The sequence below is a fragment of the Artemia franciscana genome, chromosome 8 (genome assembly GCF_032884065.1).
Source record: "Artemia franciscana chromosome 8, ASM3288406v1, whole genome shotgun sequence".
In the NCBI taxonomy this organism is placed as follows: Eukaryota; Metazoa; Arthropoda; class Branchiopoda; order Anostraca; family Artemiidae; genus Artemia; species Artemia franciscana.
In genome coordinates this window covers 24,225,895-24,247,465 of record NC_088870.1, presented here as the reverse complement: position 1 = coordinate 24,247,465, position 21,571 = coordinate 24,225,895, and the positions used below count along the sequence as shown (strand labels likewise).

At 35.3% G+C, this 21,571-nt stretch overlaps 1 protein-coding gene across 1 annotated transcript in view; it reads left to right on the top strand.

Annotated features, from left to right (window-relative positions):
• LOC136030174 (NFX1-type zinc finger-containing protein 1-like) overlaps positions 1 to 21,571 on the top strand; it is a gene marked incomplete in the record, with an annotated part of 141,530 nt that overhangs the window by 16,621 nt on the left and 103,338 nt on the right. The window contains 2 exon segments of the mRNA XM_065708912.1: positions 2,546 to 2,654; positions 14,224 to 14,418. Of these exon segments, the coding sequence (XP_065564984.1) occupies positions 2,546 to 2,654; positions 14,224 to 14,418 (304 nt within the window).

Below are 21,571 nucleotides of genomic sequence, written 5' to 3'. Positions count from 1 at the left end.
CTACCGGGTGCGAAAACAAGATACAGTTTGACGATGCAAAACGCTAAGTCCTGACTTGGTGTGGAAACGATCTAAATCCATCCTCCAAACCGACTTAACACAAAACAAGCTAAGTTCCTGACTCGGTGCAATAGCGAGCTAAGTCCTTCTGTGGATTGAATTGGCACAAAAGCGACACAAGACTTGATTCAATGCAAAACAATCAACGTCCAGGCTACCGAGCTTCTAGTTCTTGTAGACCTCAAAGTTACAAAAGTTTGGCAGTGCCCAAATTATGAAACTGTAAGCCTATAATTGCCGGGACAAAAATTCAATGGTATAAAATTTCTTGGACAAATTATCCGTGGCTGGGAGCCGACGTTTCTTCTCCCTCCCCAGTGGGATATTCCCGCATGGAAATCCCCCCCTGCAGTATCCCCCTCGTGGAAAATTTGTCTACATCCAAAATTGAGAAGCCGAAGAGAAAGCACAAAATACACACCAAGAGACCACACTTCAATTGTCTAATTTTCGTTAATCTATCATCTCCGTTCATTTAGACAAAGCCTAAATAAGGGTGTTGTGGGATATATCTCCATTTTAGTACACAAAACGTTTCTTGATTTATTTTTTTAAGCTTCAATTAACTAAACTGAATTGCCTCATATTTCTTAAAAATTATATGAAGTGACGTATAAGTACACAAGACCCCCGTGGTTATTGGTACGTTCCTACCATACTTTAAGTGTATCTAAGCGCTTTCGATGTTTAGGACACTTTCACCCCAAGGTACTGCAGAATTTGCCAATATCAGGGGATCAATCAAAATAATTCTTCAAGTCCAATTTTTGTCTACAATGTCATAATCTACCACTTGTTGGCTTGACAGCTTTCCTGCTATGTACCTCGATCCAAAGCTTTCACTTGCCTGTGTGTATCCTTATATCGATCTCCCTATCTTCCTATGATGTTAATTCATGATTGAAGACTTAAGGGGGCCCCATGACTCTCCAAATCCTTTCTTAACGACGCCATTTCTGTTATTGATATATGCAATAATAATCATCTTTATTCTAACAGACATTCAACTTCATTTTGTTTTGACTGAAATTTTTTGCTAACTTTGTTTGCCTGCTGTACTAGCTGAAAATATTTTTACTGAGCATAGAAATAAGAATTGTATTCCTATCTTATAATTGAAATAATTATATCTCTTATCTTCAAAGAAATAACTATTGTTGTTTAGTTACTTCAAAGGTCTGAGCTAGAGAAAACATCCTTAAACAGGTGGAAATTATTTTATTAAAATATTTAACCCTAGTCTCGTTCAAATACAGTAAAATAGAAACGTTCTTTAATATAAAATATCCAGAGCTCTTCTTGATCAAAGTAATTAACAGATAGAACAAGATACAGTGTCGGAGTATTCTTTGAATAGAAATACGTTACATGATATGTGGACGGTCCAAGGAAATCTTAAGATGGGGTTCAAGATAAAGACCAAAAAATCATGATAATCATCTCAATTTTTTTAAGTTGATTAAAAAACTATTACGCAAAAAAAAGTTGATTGAAAATATCGATATTGTTGCAACTGAAGTAGCTGGTGAGTATTTTAGTTTTTCAGCAGAAAAACTGAAACAACTTAACAGATATTCCAATGATTAACACCTAATAGAGTTATGTTTATAAAAAATTTAACAGAATACAAAAGAAAAAAAAATATAATTATAAAATTCCAATAAAAAAAAAATATCCGTGAAAATTTGCACAAAACCTAAACAAACACAAATAAATTCGTATGAATAGAAATAACTTTGATGGAATAAATGAAGCCTAAAAAGAACAGAAAATAAATGAAAAGTAAAGTTAAATTTAAAGTGAACAGAAACTATCACAAATACAGTTGGTTTGTCACGTCCTCGGGTCATCTACAGGTGTGAGTGTTATTGGCACTTTCCCAGAAACAAAAATTTTCGATAGACTTTTTTTCCTTTTCACACAAAAAAATGTTGCTCAAAGTTCTAGGGGTTTATTTTTTTGTATATCGTTGTTTTTAAAACAATCAATTAAGTTTCAATAGTCTAATATGCGATAAATTTCCACCCGTGTTTTCTTCCTTTAAATTCACTCCCTCTGGATGTCATTTCGAAAATTGCTTTAAAACAACCCAACTGATCTTTAAAAATTTTTATTTAGGTTTCGATTCCTATACATTTTACAGAATAAAAAGAAAAACAGGCATAAAAAAGTGCCCCTTTAAAAGGTTAAAGCTAATATTAAAGTCACAGGTGTATTAGTTATTTGAAATTGTTCATTTTTTTAATGCTATCTCAGTTATTATTTTGACGTTCTTTTTCCAAAATGTATATTGTTTGAAATAAAATTCAAACATGAAATAAAATATATATATATATATGTGTGCGTGTGTGTGTGTGTATATATATTTATGATTTTGAACACTACTTCTTCTTGCTATATCTGATTTTGTTAGGGATACTTTTACAGTTGCACCCATCCTGGAGAGTTGTATTCATAATGTCTAAGATTTATCTCCTTTTTTCAGGCACTGTGAAGTTTAGCAAAACTTCAGAAGCAGCTGCTGCTATGGAAGCTTTAGATGGAACACGCATTGGGTATAGCCAAAGACCAGTCGAAGTTTTCATACCTTGCAGGTATTATTTTCACTGATTTTTTTTCTTCAGTTAAGGAGTTGCAACTGGAATTTGGTACTGAGGGAACAGACTTTATTTATCTAAAAAGGTGACAGCGAACATCTTAACACATCCATGGAGCTATATATGTAATTTTTGATACCAAAATGTGAAAATTTTGATTACTCTGTTACTTTATTTTGTATTTAGATACATATTTAAAGTGATAAAAGTCACACATTCATAGTAACAAAGATAATAGCAAATGTTAATTTATAAAGGAACGATTCAACAACGTATATTGATTGTGATTAACTACGAAACAACAAAGAACAAAGAGCGCTTCAAAAGAGTCTTCCTCTTAAGGCCCTAGGAAAAAACAAGGGAGAAACAAAACCAGAAAATGAAAGCAAATACATCCAATAAACATTTTTAACACAATACACTCACATCGCCAACCTAAGCAATCCCTCCCCCCGAAAAAATTCCGTGCTTGGTAGGGGAGTAGTACATGGTTCCATGGGGAAAACTTTATTAACAAGAAATTCTCTAACAAACTTTTTGGAGATACCAAACGATTAAGCTATCAAAGGGTTTAAGTCAGACCTTATTGATTGACTGTAAGGTATCTCTAAGCTATTGGAAGCAACATTAAAACTTAAAACAAACAGAAACTATTTCGTATGTGAGGTTTGGTTGAGGGGGGGTGTTCCTTCTTGAACCCTCGCTCATTACGCTAAAGTCTTAGAGTTTTCTAAAAATACATCTCGTTGAAATTCAACGGCTTGTGTTTGAGCAGTCTTTCTTAACGAATTGTGGTAGAAAGTCATTTAGCTAAAGAGCAAGGGTTGAGGAAGGGGCAGCCCCCTTCGGAATATTTTGTTGTTTTGTGTTTTGTTTTATGCTTTAATATTGCTCCTTACTTTCAGTTGAAAAAAATTATTTGTTTTTTGTAATCTAATTTTCAACCGTTTTTCAAATCATGCCAGGAAATCCTCTTCCCTCCTCCTAAGTAAAATTTTACCTGAAAAATTCCTTTCTGAAACTTTTATCCCATGCCCCCCCCCCCCAGCCAGCAGACGATGTCCCCCAAAATAATTTGTATGTTTCCCTATAAAAAATGCTATTTTTTTACTACGGGCAAGTTGCGTAGCTTATAGTGCTTTCCCTTTGGGACTATGGGAACATATCATCCCCAAACGTATAGTTATTGGACTTTTCAACTACGCTCTATTAAATGGCAGTATGAAAATTTCGGTCGGATGTCTTTGTTGGGAAAAGGGGCTTGGAAGGGGGGCTGCTGCCCGTCAATCTTTTTGTCACTTCAAAAGGGTGTAAGAACTTTTGATTTTTTATCAAATGAGCCCTATTCCGGTCTTCTAGGTTTGGTACGATCTCGCATTAGGAAAACTAAAATAAATAATCATGCATCCGTGATTTTTCTTCTGGTAAAGGATAAATAATTCCACATTTTGCATATAGTAGCTTGAAACCTCTACAATGGGATTCTCTAATATGGGGAATATGAGGTTGTGATTTTCATTAAGATTGCTTAACCTTTTTTAGAGGGGGGAGGGTCCTTTTTTCAAAATCGGACAAATTTTCCCAGGCTTGTAGCTCTTGATGGGTAACATTAAACTTAATAAGCTTCATTTATTTGAAATCAGCATAAAATCCAATTTTTCTTAATGTATCTATTGTTATTAAAAAATTTTTGAAAAAAAAGTAAACGCTAAAAAAAAAAGTTTTTAGCGTTTCGATTACCATTGAGCTGATTCGCTCCTTACTTGCAGTTCGTCACCAAGAACTGTTTGATTCTAAAAACAGATACAACATTCGTGTTAGTTCTAATAAGAATTGGGATGACAGCTTCATTAAATTTATATTAAAGTTATTCATCATTAAAAAGGCTCTATTAAGACCTGTTAATTTATAAGAAATGAATTTAAGACTTGACACTAGCTTCAGGATGCTGATTGAAGAGTCATTCAAGGATTTCTTGGATATTTACACTGATGGATCCAAAATAGATGATTATAGTCCACTTGGAGCTGCATTTGCTATACAAAAAAAGAAAGTTACGGTACAGTACAAGCTACCTAAATAGACATCTATTGTTCAAGCTGAAGTGATGGCAAGAATTGAAGGAAACAGTAATGTATATAAAACAAATTCTGAAATATTGTCCTAATGTGCTAATATGACCAGATTCAAAGGGTGCATAGAAGCCATTAGCAACACAATTAGAGGAGTGACGTGGTCAAGGGAAGCAGCTAGCTGTTGTAGAAAATTAGTCACAGTACCTCCAGGGCAGGAGGTTGTTTTACAGTGGGTCCCAGGTCACGTTGATATACATGAAAATTAACTAGCTGACCAACCTGCAAAAAAATAGAACCACTCTTGGTGACCCTTTTATAGATGTGAAACTCCAGCTCAGATTATGATGATTAAAGAGATTATAAAACAGTAGCAGCAATACTATTTCGAGGAAAATCACAACCTCTCTGAAAACTGGCTCACAACACATAAAATCAGAAAGAAGTGAAGCTTTATAGGAAACTATCAAGGAGAGAAGGAACCATAGCCTTTTGTCTAAGGTCCAGACACGCAGGCACTCGTTCATAACTTGCAAAATTTCATGGAGAGGAAAGCACTTGTGATTATTGTGACAGTGAAGAGACAGTTGAACATATTTGAATTGAATGTGACTTTTTACTTGTCTTTTACATGCATCACTGCTTTCTTTATTGCCATTACTTCAGCTTAAAAAATATACGTTTATTTGGGTAGCTTCTATTGTATTTTTTTTTTTTTGGTATAACAAATGCAGCTCCAAGTGGACTACAATCATCTATTTTGGATCCATCAGTATAAATATCCAAGAAATTCCCTGAATGACTCTTCAATCAGTATCCAGAAGCTAGTGGCTAAGTCAAAATTTCCTTTCTCTCCATTACAGTTGAGCACTTAATTTTGCCGCTTTCCCATGATGGAGGTATCTCCATGTCTGGAACTCGCAGCATATCTGTGATCTTTAGTTCTACGTCAAATTGCATACATATTTGAATAGATCTTTCAATGAAATTTAACTGATTCCGCTTTCTACAATTGTTTGCAGCCGCATGCAGACTTGGATTAACAATTCTTGATTTAACTTGATATGTTCCATCTGACCCCAATATTTTTTGCGAAATATCTCGGTGTAATAGTATTTCTTCTTGTTTCTAAATCTATTAGGCCGCTTTCTGTTAGCAGGAATGATACTGGGGTCGTTTTCCTGGCTTCAAATGTAATTCTTATTGCTGTATTTTGGATTGGATTCAGCTTTTTAATGGGTGACTGATTTGTAGGATGATATACAACAGCAACATATTTGAATTTTGACCTACTGTATGTGGTGTAGAACTGAATCAAGAAGTCTGCTTTGCTTCCCCATGTGACTGCTGTTAATGTCTTTATTATGTTGACCCTTCTAATACATGCTACTAAATGCTTTCAATATGCATACTCCAGTTCAAATGTTTATTGTGCATCCCAGGAACTTTGTTTGGTCTACAAATTTGATGTAGACGATAACCCTCTATTTAGGGTTAGGAATGGCACTTCATCCAATTTCTTTCTTGTTATGAGTATAGCTTTCATTTTATGGGCTGAAAATCTCAAGCCAATTTCAAATGTCCAATTTTCAATCTGTTCAAGAACAGATTTTATAACTGGCATACCTTTTTAAATTATTCTCTCCATCACCTACAGGCTATTGTCATCAACAAAAATTCCTGCACTAAATCACCATCATCTAGAAGTATATTATTTCCTTAGCTGAGTCCCTTAGCTGAGCCCTAAGGGACTCCTCTTTTTCCAATTGTAAATCCACTGGAAATAGTTTTCCCATCCTAACATGCATTTTATGGTCTACAAGATAGTTCTTTGTAAACATTAGCGTTCTTCCACGAATCCCAGTCTGAATTAGTCCTAGTAAAATCTATCTATATACCAAATTGTCAATAGCACCATCAACATCTAGGAAGACAGCTACCATTATGAGTCCATTTTTTAAGACATAAATAGCCCAACTTTGAAAACAAACCAGGTTCTCTATTGTACTCCCATATCTCCTGAACCCACTCTGCACCTATTTAAGTATCTTCTCTTCTCCACTCCCCAGTTTAACTTTTTCTTTACCAGTATCTCATACACCTTTCCAAACACAGGCAATAAGGTAATAAATTTGTGATTGTGAATCATCACTGCTAATCCTGCCTTCCATACTTTTGGGAAATATCCACTCATTCAGGTATTATTTATAATTCCCAACAGTACTTCTACCCATCCTATTGGGAGGTTTTTTAACAAATTGAGAATACATCTTATCAGCACCTGGGGCTGTATCCGGCAAATTCCTAATGATGTCCTCAATTTCCAACAAAGAGAAAGGCTGATTATATATTTTATCTTGGTCTTTATCAGCAAATCGTTTCACTGTTGCTGCCATTCTTGCTACCGCCTCTTTATCTGGATCCTCCTTTCCAATTGTTGTAGTCATATGTTTAACACAAGCATTAGCTGCGTCCATATCACTTACCAAAGTTACATTCTCATAAAATAGAGGTGGGCAGCTCGTTCTGAAGGCTATTTGTTCTGCATACTGTGTAAATTATCATGAACTTTTGCTTTTTGTTTCTGAAATCAAGATTAGCAAAAAAACTCTAATATTGTCTCTTTTTTGCTGCAGATGCCGTTCTCTTGAATCTCGCATATTAGCGTTTCACATTGATTAGATTTTCTAAAGTTACCTCTCATTTCTCACATAGTCCTTCTTTGCATCTTCGCATTCACTGTTCCACCAAATGTTGTTTTTGTGAGCCCTCTCTGAGTTACATTTCTGTGGAATGGCTTTCTTTGCTGCTGTCCATAAACTTCCTTTGAACATGCTAATTTTCTCATATTTTAATGTTTATGCATCCACTAATGCCTGCATTGGTACCTCTTCAAGTTGGCGCCCATACTCTGGCCAATTTGCTTTTTTCAAAGCAAGTTGGCCCTCAATGTTGATTCATGTAGGGAAATGATCATTGACAATCAGTGTATGCTCTGGAATTACAACCATGGTCCTAGTGGCTAAATTAGGACTAGTAAGTCAATTGTGGTGTGACTACCAGTAAGGTGATTTTTACGGGTTTGCAATCCTTTGGGAGTGGCAAGGCAAATTCAGGATTCTAACAGAAACTCCTCCATACTCCTTCCAGATGAGCTCACAATGTCACATTTGCACCTGTGTGCATTAAAATCACCTGTGATAAAAGTTCTTCATTAGCCGGAATTCTCTGTGATAGCTCATTAATAATACCACCAATGTCTGTTGTTTCCATTTGAATGCACATTTATCATGTTAATGGTTCATCCATCTTGTAGAAGTACACTCCAACCATTAATTTCAACTTTATAGTCTGAAGAATCCAGCAGATTAATCTCCCACTCGGTAAAATGTAAATACTTTTTCACACAAATCAGTACTCAACTTCTTGTGCCTTCCGACCTGTCTTTTCTCATCACATTATATGCTGTAAAAGTCAAATCCGTATATGGTTGCAACCGTGTCTCTTGTACACATATCACATTAATCTCATTTCCTCAGAATAATCTATATTCTATAATAAAGTCTCTCTTCTCTTTCATGACTGACTAGGCATTCTGAGATAAAATTTTAAGTTCTATTTTGAGGATTTTCAATTATTCCATTCAGCTTACAAACATTGGCAATCTTGCTGGTTAAGACACTAACTCTAATTCTTCTACTAATCTGCAGAGTTGTTCAATTCGATCAGATAGGGAAATACTACTCATTTCTAGCAATTCAGCTTTGCAGAGTAAACCTATTATCATTTTTTCTGCAGTTTCTTGTTTCGTAACCTTTCTTATTTGTTCATCATTGTCAGCTAATTCAGATATGTTTGGCGCTAATCTTTGCAAATTCATCCTGTTAGAGGTATCTGTACGTTACTTGAACCATACTCTATTCTATTCGGTAAGTTTCTGCCACTTTATGTATTTCGCGACTTTTTTTCCTCACAGGACAAGCAAATGATGTAGAGGCATGATTTCTTCTACAATTGGTACAAAAATATGCCGGAAAAAAGGTGATTGGAACGATTCGGTCCAATCGGGCCCCGCGGCACCATCAAAATGAACAACTGATTTTTGCAATTTTGAAATTTTCTTAACAATTCCAGTAAGTGTTGCTTCTGGGGAGAGAGCATTTTCCATGATAAAACCAATAAAAGAATTATCTGATATCAACAATAAATCAGGAAAGACTGAATAGTTTAGCACTTATGTTGACTGAAAGTGAAGACACAAGGAAAATAAATTCTAAAACGGTTTTAGAAGCATTTGCTCAACACAAATTTAGAAATATGTAAATTCGTGTACCCATATTTGGTGATGTAAATATCAAAAGGTATTTTCAGTTGTTTCATAATGTCTAGGGCACACTAACGTAAACTAACGTAAGTACCAACTGAGTGCAAAAAAGAGCAAAAGAGGACAAAATCGTAAGCGCAAAATGAACAAACTGGACCATCAAATGAGACAAGATCAAGAGAACGATCTGAGAAATGCAAATGTTCGACAAGTGATAATGAATAATGTAGACTGTCAAAAGTGACAAGACCAATCCAAGCAGCTGAGGCAAATGGCACTGAAAAATTTCTGAAGCAGTGATAAACGAGAATAAAGATCAACGAGATATGTAGTTAGAACGTTAGTGAAACCGCCAGTTAGAACAAGTCAAAAACGGAATTGAAGAACATAGAAATATGCAGTTAAGATACAAGTGGCAGCAAGAATCACAACGATTCAAAAATGAAAGTGAGTAACAAATAAAACAGAAGGCGGTTACAAGACTTACGACGGTGAGGATCAGAACGAACCAAATTGAAAATGAAGAATCGGGAAATGCGTGGTTAGAAGATATACGACGTGAGAACAAAGAAAAATGCAGTTAGAAGACAAAAGTAGGAATCACAACGTGTCAAAGATGAATGTGAAGAACAAAGAATTGTATGGTTAGCAGACATGCTAAAACGATTATCAGAAAGTGCTTTTAAAAATGACTGTGAAGATCAAAGAACTGTACTGTTAAAGGAAAGTGAGAATCAGAACGAGTTCAAAAGGAAAGTATAGAAGAAAAAAAATATTATGTTATGAGAAATGCAACATTACTATCTTTGATGCCAACAAATTTTGGCGTAAAACCCAGTAAAAACATACAAAGATGTCGTAACTTATGCAAATGTTTTTACAAGTCATTAGGATCCTTCAACACTGTATGTATTCAATGTGGAGTCCTCCTTTCTCCCACAGGAAAAGTAGCCAACAAAGATGATTTATTTTGGGGGCTGCTGACTACTTGGTCGGATTGCATTCTTGCATGAACAATTTCCAAATGAATTTGTTTGGCCAGTTATAGAATATTACTTGCTCTCTAAAGGGTTTCACAAATAAATAATAAACTGGAACTCATGTTTTCCTTTAGCTTCATTCAATGTAAGCGATGATCTAAGCGATAATAGTCGTAACATTTTCAGCTTCAAAATTGCTGGACAGATCTATCACAAAATCAGCTTAGTAGCACACCCAAGACAGACCCGTGAAGGTGATTTTGAACCATATTCATATGACCAAATGTACTTTATAGACCCCAATGGAGATGTAACAGAATACCTTTCACATAACTTTTGAATTATTAAACCAGTGGTAATCAGATCTTTTGGAAGAATTATAGTGAGACACAAACATTTATGCTAAAGGTTACATGCAAATGAGATATATATGTATATATATGTAATATATGTATATATATATATATATATATATATATATATATATATATATATATATATATATATATATATATATATATATATATATATATATATATATATATATATATATATATATATATATATATATATACATATATATATATATATATATATATATATACATATATATATATATATATGTATATATATATATATATATATATATATATATATATATATATATATATATATATATATATATATATATATATATACATATATATATATATATATATATATATATATATATATATATATATATATATATATATATATATATATATATATGTATGTATATATATAATGTTAGGAGGTAATTTATCACCTTCAAATCTCACCATTATTGCAAAATTGTCTTCTAGTTTCTTGTTTCACGGTTGAATTTTTTTTTGTCTCTGTGCTTCGCGTACAACTATTACACTTTGTAGACAGTCCAATATTTCTTCTGTTGTCAGGTTAAGAGGACCACCTTTACAATTCCTCTCACAAGGGGCACTTTTATTCTTAATGTTGCAGCAATATCATTAATTTTTTCATTGTTCAGAATTATCTTTACTGTATCCTCATTTTGAATGTATATAGTCGTCATGGATCTTCCCCCCATAACATCAGTTTCAAACTTGTGGCTATTGGGCAATGCCTTAAAAGTCTTTACCAGATCTAAGTCAGATGGCAGAACTTCCCCTTTATTAATCACTTCTATTTCGATCAAAGTGGTAAATTCTTCTGCTGAAGGAGTATTTACATTTACAAACTCTTTTGGATGGCTTACCAAATCACCTGCAGTATTGTGCCATAATTTGGCAGTCAACCTTCAAATCACACCTGCAGAGACTTGACTCAATCCACAAGCGTGCATTGAAAATTATTGGAAATGTAGACGACTATCTGTCTCTTGGTTCGCTTTACCGTCTGTCGTGCTCAGTTTTTGTTTTTAAATTTTTATCCGGCTTACTTCCATCTCCTTTCCACAGTCTATTTCGGTTAATATCTGAACAACATAATCGAAACACGCGCTCTGCCTTTGACCTTCAAGTGAGACGAACTCCAACAGTACGTTCAGTTTTCTCCCCGGATGAAAACCCCGCATGTGCTAAAGTGTGGAACATGCTTCCAAAAGAGCTGAGATGTAGGAGCTCCCTCGGGTCTTTCAAAAATAATTTAAATAAATATTTAGTTAAAGGTCAATAAAAGCAAACAAAGCAAACTTTCGCAAGCAAACCAATTAGGGTTCGCGTAGCGCAGGTGCCGATCTCCTGATTCTCCGCCCTCGGCCGGGGTGCAATGCGTGGTTGGGGGCAAGTCATCCGACGCTTTCCCGTGCTTTTCCCTAGATTTCTCTAGGTACCCATTTGAAGCTGGGTGGACTTTTGGCTTGTCTTACGGGGAAACGCCACTAACCCTCGTCCTAAACCAAACGGTCGGCACCACCGAGATTCGAACCAGCGACCCTTCGCTCGTGAGTTCGGCGCGTTAACCACTCGGCCACGGACGGACAAAGGTCAATAAGTGAAAGATAAAAAAGAAAGATAAATTAAGTTAGATGAAGTTTAGATTTTTTAGTATATTCAGGTGAGGTGGTTGTATGTCCGGGGAGGGAGGGATGAACCCTATGGTTAAGATTAAAAAAAATATATAATGAGGAGGCGTGTGGTTGTGTCGAAGAGTGAAGTGGGAGCCGTACTGCGTGTTAGTGAAGAATCTTTTATGTTTATGGGTCTCAGCGTGAGTTTTGTCACAGAGCAGTGTACTTTAAGTCTAGTTATGTCCTTTTTTTTTTAATTAAACCCGATTGAACTTTGAACCTTGTCTGAAGCAAAAAGGACTTATCACTATCTGGGGAAAAATTATGGATTTGACTCAGCGTTTGCATTTCTGTTGGTCTCTTGATTCCTTCAACATCATTTGGGTTTCCAACTACCCTCTGCCATCATCACTTTCATGTGACAATGCCGGAAATTGCTCTGTAATTAGTGGGTGTAAATCTATTAGCTGTAGTCACAGTATAATATGGAGGATTCTTTACTGTTTTGTTGGGTCACAGAGTTCTGTTGTGCATTTACGAATGGTGCTTTTGCATAGGCATGGCTATAGGAAGATTGACCCTGATGTTGATTATGCCAGCCTATTGGTAGGTGTGCATACTGCCCAAAACCCAGTTGGTAGGGCTGAGCCTCATTCATCATTACTGAATTGGCATTATAGTTAGGATTTGTTGGTACAAATTGTCCCTGACCCCCTTGGGGATCTGACAAATTATTCATTTTCCCAAATTCACTTAAGTTTATATTACGCATTTGTCTAAAACTTCTTAAAAGGTAAAAGACACAATAAATTCGTAAGAATCACAAAAACTGGCAGAAAGATAGCAAACTTGAAGCAAACTTTATATCCAACCGTTTAATCCTTCCCCCCCCCCTCAATTAGTAGCCTATTCGACACTCTTGCGATTTGAAAATACCTGCCCTAAATTATATATTGCTATGATCCTACTGTCTTCCAATTTTTGATCCTTTCAGGTTTCAACTAGTAAGGAAGTTTCTTCGTTTTACCCTTTCTGAGACGTTTTAGAAGCTCCTTTTTGTCTTTCTTCTTAAGGCCCAAAGCTTCCTTTTCAAATTAATTACTCGATAAAACTCCCAGAAAACAGGAGTAATATCTTTCATTTCCTACTTTCGGCGGCCCCTAATTTATCCAATATATTTCTGCGAAAAATTTCAAGTTCAATCAGACTAGTTAACGGACTACGTTAAATAAGTCCAACTAAATTCTGATTATTTGGTAAAGAACATTCAACTACACAAGGTTTAAGTAATGTTTCAATATTCATTTGCAAAAAAATCTTATTCTTGCTGGTATGAAATTTTTATAGGCAGTATAATAACGCGGTCTAAGTAAAGAGCGATGTTGGCACAATGCATTGTTTATTTGGAACGGATTATGGAATATATTATTTATTTGGAATGTATTATGGAGCTTCATATTTGGAGGTAAAGAGTGAAGATTCGAATAGATTGGGGTGGCGGAGGAGTGTACGTACTTGTGCTGATTTCAAGCGGCTTGTTGATGTAGTTTGTTGTTAGTAGTAGTATCCCACCTTACGATTTCGGCTTATTTCAACCTGATTTCAAGTCACTCAGAATACTGCAAGTTTGGTGATTTATTTGTCTATTTTCAGGGATTTTTTCCAGAAGCCAATCGCTAATGACAAGTAATCATATAATTAATTTTTAGTCCAGTTCCTATTAAGAGGCTTAAAACATGAAGAATCTGGCTTTTTTTTATTTATTTTTTTTTTATTTTTTTTTTTTTTTAGTCTAAATAAGAACATGTCACTGTAAAATTTCGCAATATTAACAGAGTATTGTCAACAATTGTTTTATAAAGTATATGAAAATGATCTGTTACGTTTAAGTTTAATTGCATTAGACATCAATTTCTTATTATTTTTCATTTTACATGATGATCTTTACAAGAAATATAACGAATATAATTGGCGATGGGTCAAAGGAGAAAGTCCAGGTATTTTGAAGTTAGATGCAATATGCATTATTTAGTGGTGACGTCTGTGTACGCATTTCGTTTCTTTTCGGTTTTCAATAAATTAAAAACACTGGAAATGACATTATTTGATATTATATTCAATATATCTTCATATTTTTGGGGATATTTGATATTTGAGCTTGAATTTTCTCAATTTTTTCCAGTTGGAATCGAAGTTCAATGAAAAATATGAGAAATGATGAAAAACCGCTGAGATTATATGTGAGGGTTCCAAAATCAATGACAAACTTCGATTTGCATCAATATTTTTCAACATTTGGTAATATTGAAGAGGCCTTTGTAGTAAACGACAGAAAAGGACAAGGAAACAAAGGATATGGATTTGTTAAGTACTTTAGGTAAGTTTTTTCTCTGCCTCTAGCAGTATTCCAATGTGATTCTACCTTTACTTCAGATTCTGATCACGCCTTTCAAGCATTCTAGCGCGTCAAATCTTGGCCTTTCTCTGGTTGATTGAAATCCATGAAACTCTTTAGAATTAAATAGTCTATCAACCCTTATCTTTTTTGTAGATGCTCAAATTCAAAATTGAGGATGATTTTTCCTTTCATAAAAAGGGGTCTTTTTTATTTAACGCTTGTTTTTGTCATATTTGGTGCAGATATTTTTGATGCATGATGGTAGGTCGACCAGCGACGATGAAGCGAATGTAATCTTTGAAAACTCCTAGGGTTGACTTGAAGTAATCGGTAAAGGTAAAGGATACCGCAGTAGACCCTTTAAGTCCGAAATGGTGGTACTGATCTCCATTTGAAGGCCCTTCAGCCAGGAAGTACTATGGGTGGCTGTGCAATCCTGGCCAGGAAGTGCTATCCGGGTTGACACAACCCCACACAGCCCGCGGGTATGGATTGCAATTTATAACTCGGGCGCATATAGAGTTTTTATGGAAGGAGTGGTTGTATGAACCTTGGGGGAGATTCAATTTAGAGGAAACTGGAAGTTTTAGTTCTGCATTTTAAGAGTGAAAAGTGATTGCAAAGAAACGAGCCTCCTCACGCCAGTTGCATCCGATCGAAGTTTTGAGATAGCCCTTTTGTTCAAAATTGGGGAAAATTTCACATTTTTGTACATAGGAGCTTGAAATTTCTACATTAGGATTCTATTATACGCTGAATCTGATGGTGTGATTTTCGTTAAGATTATATGACTTTTACGGGGTGTTTCCCCCCATTTTCCAAAATAAGGCAAATTTTCTTGGGCTCGTAACTTTCGATGGGTAAGATTAAACCTGATGAAACCTGTATATTTAAAATCAGCATTAAAATGTGATTCGTTTGATGTAGCTATTGGTATCAAAATTCCGTTTTTTTAGAGTTTCGGTTACTATTCAGCCGGGTCGCTCCTTACTATAGTTCGCGACCACGAACTGTTTGACTAATTTGGTTAGTGTGAAAGACATTGTGCCACAGAAAAGTGGCATTTTCTGCCATTTTTTTTATGTAGAACAGCTATTTTGCCCTAAGGTGGAACAAAATGCTATTGAGGGAAAACTCTGAGATACTTGAGGGAAGGTTTGATTTAGTACTACTGAAAATTTTCATATTGTGTTTCACAGCTTCACAGCCCATAAAACCACAAGGTGACATATTTGTTCCTAAAGATATCTGCAGTCAATTCGAAAGAAACTACTTAATATAGATTAATTTTATCAGCTTCGTTTAACTGAAGTGATTCATTTGAGGTTTCATAAAACTATGTCTAGTGATGTATATTTTTGCATGAGCTATTGGGAAGGAGACTTAGCGTATATTTTTTTGGTGGGAGAGGGACGCTGGTATCCAAAGCCTCAAAACTGTACTTTTAGGCCTTAATCTTATAACTTACAGCATTATTTCAGATGATTATAAAAGGAGAGGGAGGAGGAGAATTTTTCACTTAATCTTGCTTTCCTCTAAGGAATATTTTTGGACTAAGCGTGCAATATTGATGCTGCAGAATGACAGCCCCCTCTTCTTTATTATTGAACTATCATTAGACATTAACAGATTTTTTTCAAACCATGTCCCCTGGGATTTGCTAAAAATGACAGTAACTTCCTAAGACCCGAGGTCACACCGGGCTTTTAGTCTATGTGAAACTTCGTAGTAAGGCTTTAAATCCTTGCAAATACACTCTTTTTTGGAGGCCTATCACCTTTTCTCACCGTTTTGAATATTTAACCAATTAGACGGTTGGTCCCAACCGGCTAATTTCTTTTGATATTTAACATTTAGGCCCTGTTCGCCACCTAACAAACATTTTGTGAGTTCCATTTTTTCAGGGAGGATTTTTCATTCATAGATGATCGAAGTATTGATTTATTAATATAATATTAGTTTAATATTCATGTATCTAACATGAATATTAAAACCTGAATATGAAAAATGAAAAAACAAAGGTAAAGGGGATGACAGCCTACCTCACATTTCAGATAGCTCTGGAGAGAACACACTACAGGTAAACAAAGACCCTTATCAATAGAAACGAAAACTCTAAAAAACGAAGCTATGATTATAATCATTAACAGATTCTACAGTCTATGCTGATTCCAAATACGGAGAATCCATTGTCAATCCATTAGTTCAAAAGAAAATCCATGCAATGCCTCACCAAAATGTGCCAATTGCAATGGTGAACACGTGTCCTTTAGCATGTCATGCTCCGTTCTCCGTGGTTTTGCTAGTCAACAAACCTCTAAATGACTTTACAAATTTCAATCATATCGCACAATATCAATGGCACAAAAAATAAAGATGCTTATATTGACGATCTGTACGAGAACTTCGATGTTATCTGCCTGCAAGAAACTTTGTTAATTGCCTCTAGCAGAAATTTCCTTCATCGAAGCTCTGTTCATTCGGTTTTTACTTCTGATGCTGTTACCACGCGTGGCCGCCGTTCTGGATGCCTGGCCTGTATTTTTTAAAAATGTATTGATCTTTCGAACCCATCCCTTTTTTATTCGGATAAGCACATTCTTGCTGTTAGAGTAAATAGTACTGTGTTTGCTAATGTTTATCTTCCATATAAAAATAATACAGTGGAGTCAATAAATAAATTTGCTATTACATGCAAGTCTTTAAAGTCCGTGATGAATCGGGTCAAGGAAAATAAACTTGATTTTATAGTTCTTGGTGACTTTAACACGGATTTGGAGGAACAAAGTTATCGATCCCGAGAAATATTGGAGTGCATGTCCCCTTACGTGATTCTGAAGAAAGATTTATCATACTCCTATATCCCTCAATCTGGTAGTGTTTCTAATATTGATCATATAATCAGTTCGTCACAGCTAAAATGCTCGATTGTTCATGTTGATATTGAGTCTGAGGACATTGACCATCTATCGCTTTCATTTACTACTAAACTGAAACGTAACCTTTGCAATGTTGCCCCTATTGGGAATTCTAAATGGTTTAAATGTAGTAATTGGAAAAGAGCCGATATTGCTTTATATATATTGTCTTTGTCTACACTGCTTAATTGTATTCGTGTGCCTTATCATCTACTCCAATTGCAAGTAAAGGGTAGTAAGCGGTTCCCCAGGAACGTATTCGTATAAAAACGCGGAAATCTATATGGGCTGCCGATCCTGAATTAAAGAATTTTAAAAATAAGGCAAAATTTTGGCTTCGAATTTGGGTTGATTGTGGTAGACCTATAACGGGGTCTGTTGCGGATATAAAGCAGAAAACAAAGAATGATTATAAAAAGTACCTTAAATCTATTCGTTATAAGGGTATGGAATTTCCAGCCTCTAAAAAGGATTGGTCTAAATTGATCAATTCTGAGAAGCTGGATAAAAGTGATCTTTATAATAGTGATTCGATTTCTAGTTCAACTTGGTATGTTTACTATTCGGGAATTTTTTCCAAAATTAATTTTTTTGTGCAGTCACATTATTCTCGGTTACTTTCACCGCCTTCGCTTCATCAGGGCCATATTATTCCAGTGTCAATGACTGCTGTTGAAAATGCAATTAAGCAACTGAAGTCTTCATCCATTGATATTGATGGTATTAGTGTAAATAATATAAATCCAAAGTGTGTTGTTCTTTTATTTCATTTGCAGTTGTTGTTCCAAATGTGTTTAACATCTTCTCTGGTTCCGGATAGCTTTCTTTGTGGAAATGTCACCTCAATTCTAAAGCGGGGAAAACTCCCTTCTCAATGTTCATCTTATCGCCCTATAACCACTACGTGTAACTTGAGTAAAATCCTTGAATATATTTTAATTCTTCATTTAAATGAAAATATAAATTTCGGATCGAATCAATTTGGGTTTCAAGCTGGTATTGGTTGTCAACATGCACACCGTGTTCTTTCTTCCGCCCTTATGAATAGCATGGCTGAGGGGTCGCCACTTTATATGTGTACTTTGGACCTTTCTAAAGCTTTTGACAATGTAGTTCACAGTCAAGCTTTTTTTTTCCTTTTTAATAATGGTGTAAATCTTTCAGTCGTTTTTCTTCTTCGTTTTTGGTATGAGAATTCTTTCCTCCGAATTAATAAATCTGGTTCTCCGTTTGTCCGTTTATGTCGAGGTGTCAAGCAGGGAGGGGTTTTATCACCTAGTATATTCAAAATGTGCATTTCTGGTATTTTAGATGAAATTAGATCAAATTATTTTATTGGACTCTCAGATGTTTCTTATCTTGCTTATGCAGATGACCTTTTACTTTTGTGTAAAAATAAGCAAGGTCTTTCGTTTATGGTCTCAAAAGTTTCACGTCTATTTTCTAATATTGGTCTTTCTCTTAATGTTGAGAAATGTGAATTTCTAGTTTTTAATGGTCCGACTTCCTCTAATGCTCCCTTAGCTTGTCGAGGTTTTTCAATACCCTTTGTTTCCGCCTTTCGGTGGTTGGGTATTACTGTTACGAATTCAATTTCTTGCCTACGGCAGTGCACTGTTCGTGATGTTCAAAAGAAAATTCAAATGGGCTATTCTAAGATAGTTGCTAATCGAGGGAAGTATAATAGACGTGCACTCGGTAGACTATATGCTACATTTTGTGATCATTCTGTCCTTTATCTTTCTTGTCTTTATCCCCTTCTAAAGAAAAAAGATGTTAATCAGATTCGGATTTTTTATTTCAGATATTGTAAATTTTTACTTTATCTCCCCCCTTGGTATAGCAATAGGAAGATAATTCGTAAGTTTGATGTCCCTGATATAAGTGCAAAGTTGGCCCTCATGTATGGCAGGTTGTCGGAATCAGCTTTCTATCGTTTATCGCCTCATCATCCTTTGGTCCGTCTGTTCGGTTAATCTCATTGTAGCGTAATGTTTTTTCTATTTGTAGTGTATTTTACTTGTAGTGTATTTCATTTTTTTTTTTTTTTGTTACTCCACAAGTCCCATAACTTGTTATGATGTGGGTTAAAAATAAATTATTATTATTATTATTATTGATTCTAAATTTGCAAAGAAAAGCTTTTGAAATATAAAGTTTATAAAAATATCCAGAATGGAATTAAAGGTCCTGAAAAATGGATGCATAGATTATTGGGTATTGATGAAGTTCAACAGATTTGAAAACCCTTCAGCTACCACCTACAAAAAACAAGATTTCTCATTGTCAAGATAAGGATGGTCAAGCAAAATTTTACAGCAAGTAGGTAACGAATATTGACAGATGTTGCATTCGAAAGAAACAGTTCGTGTTAGGGAACTGTAAGCAAGGAGTGATTCGGGTCAATAGTAACCGAAACACGGTAAAAGGTAGTTTTGATAAACAATACATAAAAATATTTGCTGTTTGTACTTATATTCCTGGTTTCATAAAAGGGGAAACACCCATTAAAAGTCTAGTGATCTTAATGGAAATCGCACCACTAGATTTTCATATCAGAAAACCCTACTCTATATGTTTCTAGCTCATATGTACAAAAATGTAGATCTTTGCATTTTTTCCCAGAAGAAAAATCGCGGATGCGTATTTTTTTCTCCCCAAAGATGATCGTATCGAACCAATGGCCTTATTAGTTAGGGAAAGGGTTCATTCAAACGTAAATTAAAAGTTTTACTGCCCATTTTTAGTGACCAAAGAAGGATTTTGCCTCAAATAGGACCAAGCTGCTATTGATTGAAAAGTATGAAATAGAAATGGTTAATATGGGCGTTTATCTTAATGCTTAATATAACTTAGTCGGTTCACTAGATTTTCATGAAATCATATTTAATGCTATGTAGCTACGCACGAGCCATTGTCAAGTATGGGAGGGGGGGCACAGATGCCTAAAAAACCACATTTCATTAACCATGCTCAAATTGTCTCACTCTTCATGATCCTTCAGATAAATATAGAAATAGGTATTATGGGGAGGGAGTAGGAGCTATTCTCTAATTTTTCTTCATTTAGACTTAGCCTGAATAAGGATGCTGTGCGGCAATTCCTCTCTTTCTTATCGCAGAAAAATATTTCTGATGTTTATTTTTGAGCTAACTAGACTGATTTACTTCATCATGAAATTCTGCGCAGTGATGTAAAAGTGCACATCAACTGTTATGAAGGATGGGTGGTGGATCATTTTGTAGCCGTGGGGAAGGGTCAGGTGCCCCAAAGAGTCCATTTTAATGCCTAAATGTTCTAACACTTTTTGAGGTTTCAATAAATATAGAATAAATTTTCGGGGAAGGGGGGGAATGAATTTCAAATTCTCTTGATTCCCGGAAATGTTTTTGGGGTACTACTGTATCATTGCTGCTAGGGGCGGTGTAAGTACCCCTCTTATTGGAACAATATTTCTGTGTATCACTGAAAGTAGTATGGCTCTATGTAGGTCTGAAAGAAAGAAGCAATATTAAAATTTAAAAGGAATAAAAACTATTCCGCATATGAGAGGCCACCCCTTCCCCAGCCCCTCACTCTTGGTGCTGAAGTTTGACCTTTGTCCCAATTTTTCAAGGACTGTTAAAACACATGAGCTTCAGAGCTGGAATAAGGAGCTTTTTAAAAGCAATAAAAACGTCAGTAAACGCCAGTATAAAAAGCCAATTCTTTTGACCTATCTATTCTTATCAAAATATTTTTTTTAGTTCGGCTACTGTTGAGCCGCCTCGCTCCTTACTTAGAGTCCACAGTTAACAGTACCGCGAATGTTTGATATGACTTCATAAAGTCTTGTGGTTGTTATTGATACCGTAAGAAAATAAAATTAAAAAAAAAAAATCCGGGGAATCGAAATCATACCGGAATCGAGATAAAATCGGGATTAGAATTGGTATCAGGAAAGATTGCAGCAAGGTACCAGTACTACCATGGCCATATAGAAATCCATCATAATGAAGGGTTTGTTATCATGTAATGTTGCAACCTTCCTTGAGATGTTGAAGGATTGCCATGGCAGGTGCACCCAGTATTTTAGGGACTGGGATTGGTTTAAATATTGTGTTAACGTATCGATACCCAGCTGGTTGGTGCGATGACTTATCCCCTCCCTCTGCCTTCAGAGTAAAACAATAAAATGTTTAAGGCCGGACGCTCCTCCAAAAATTATACTGCCT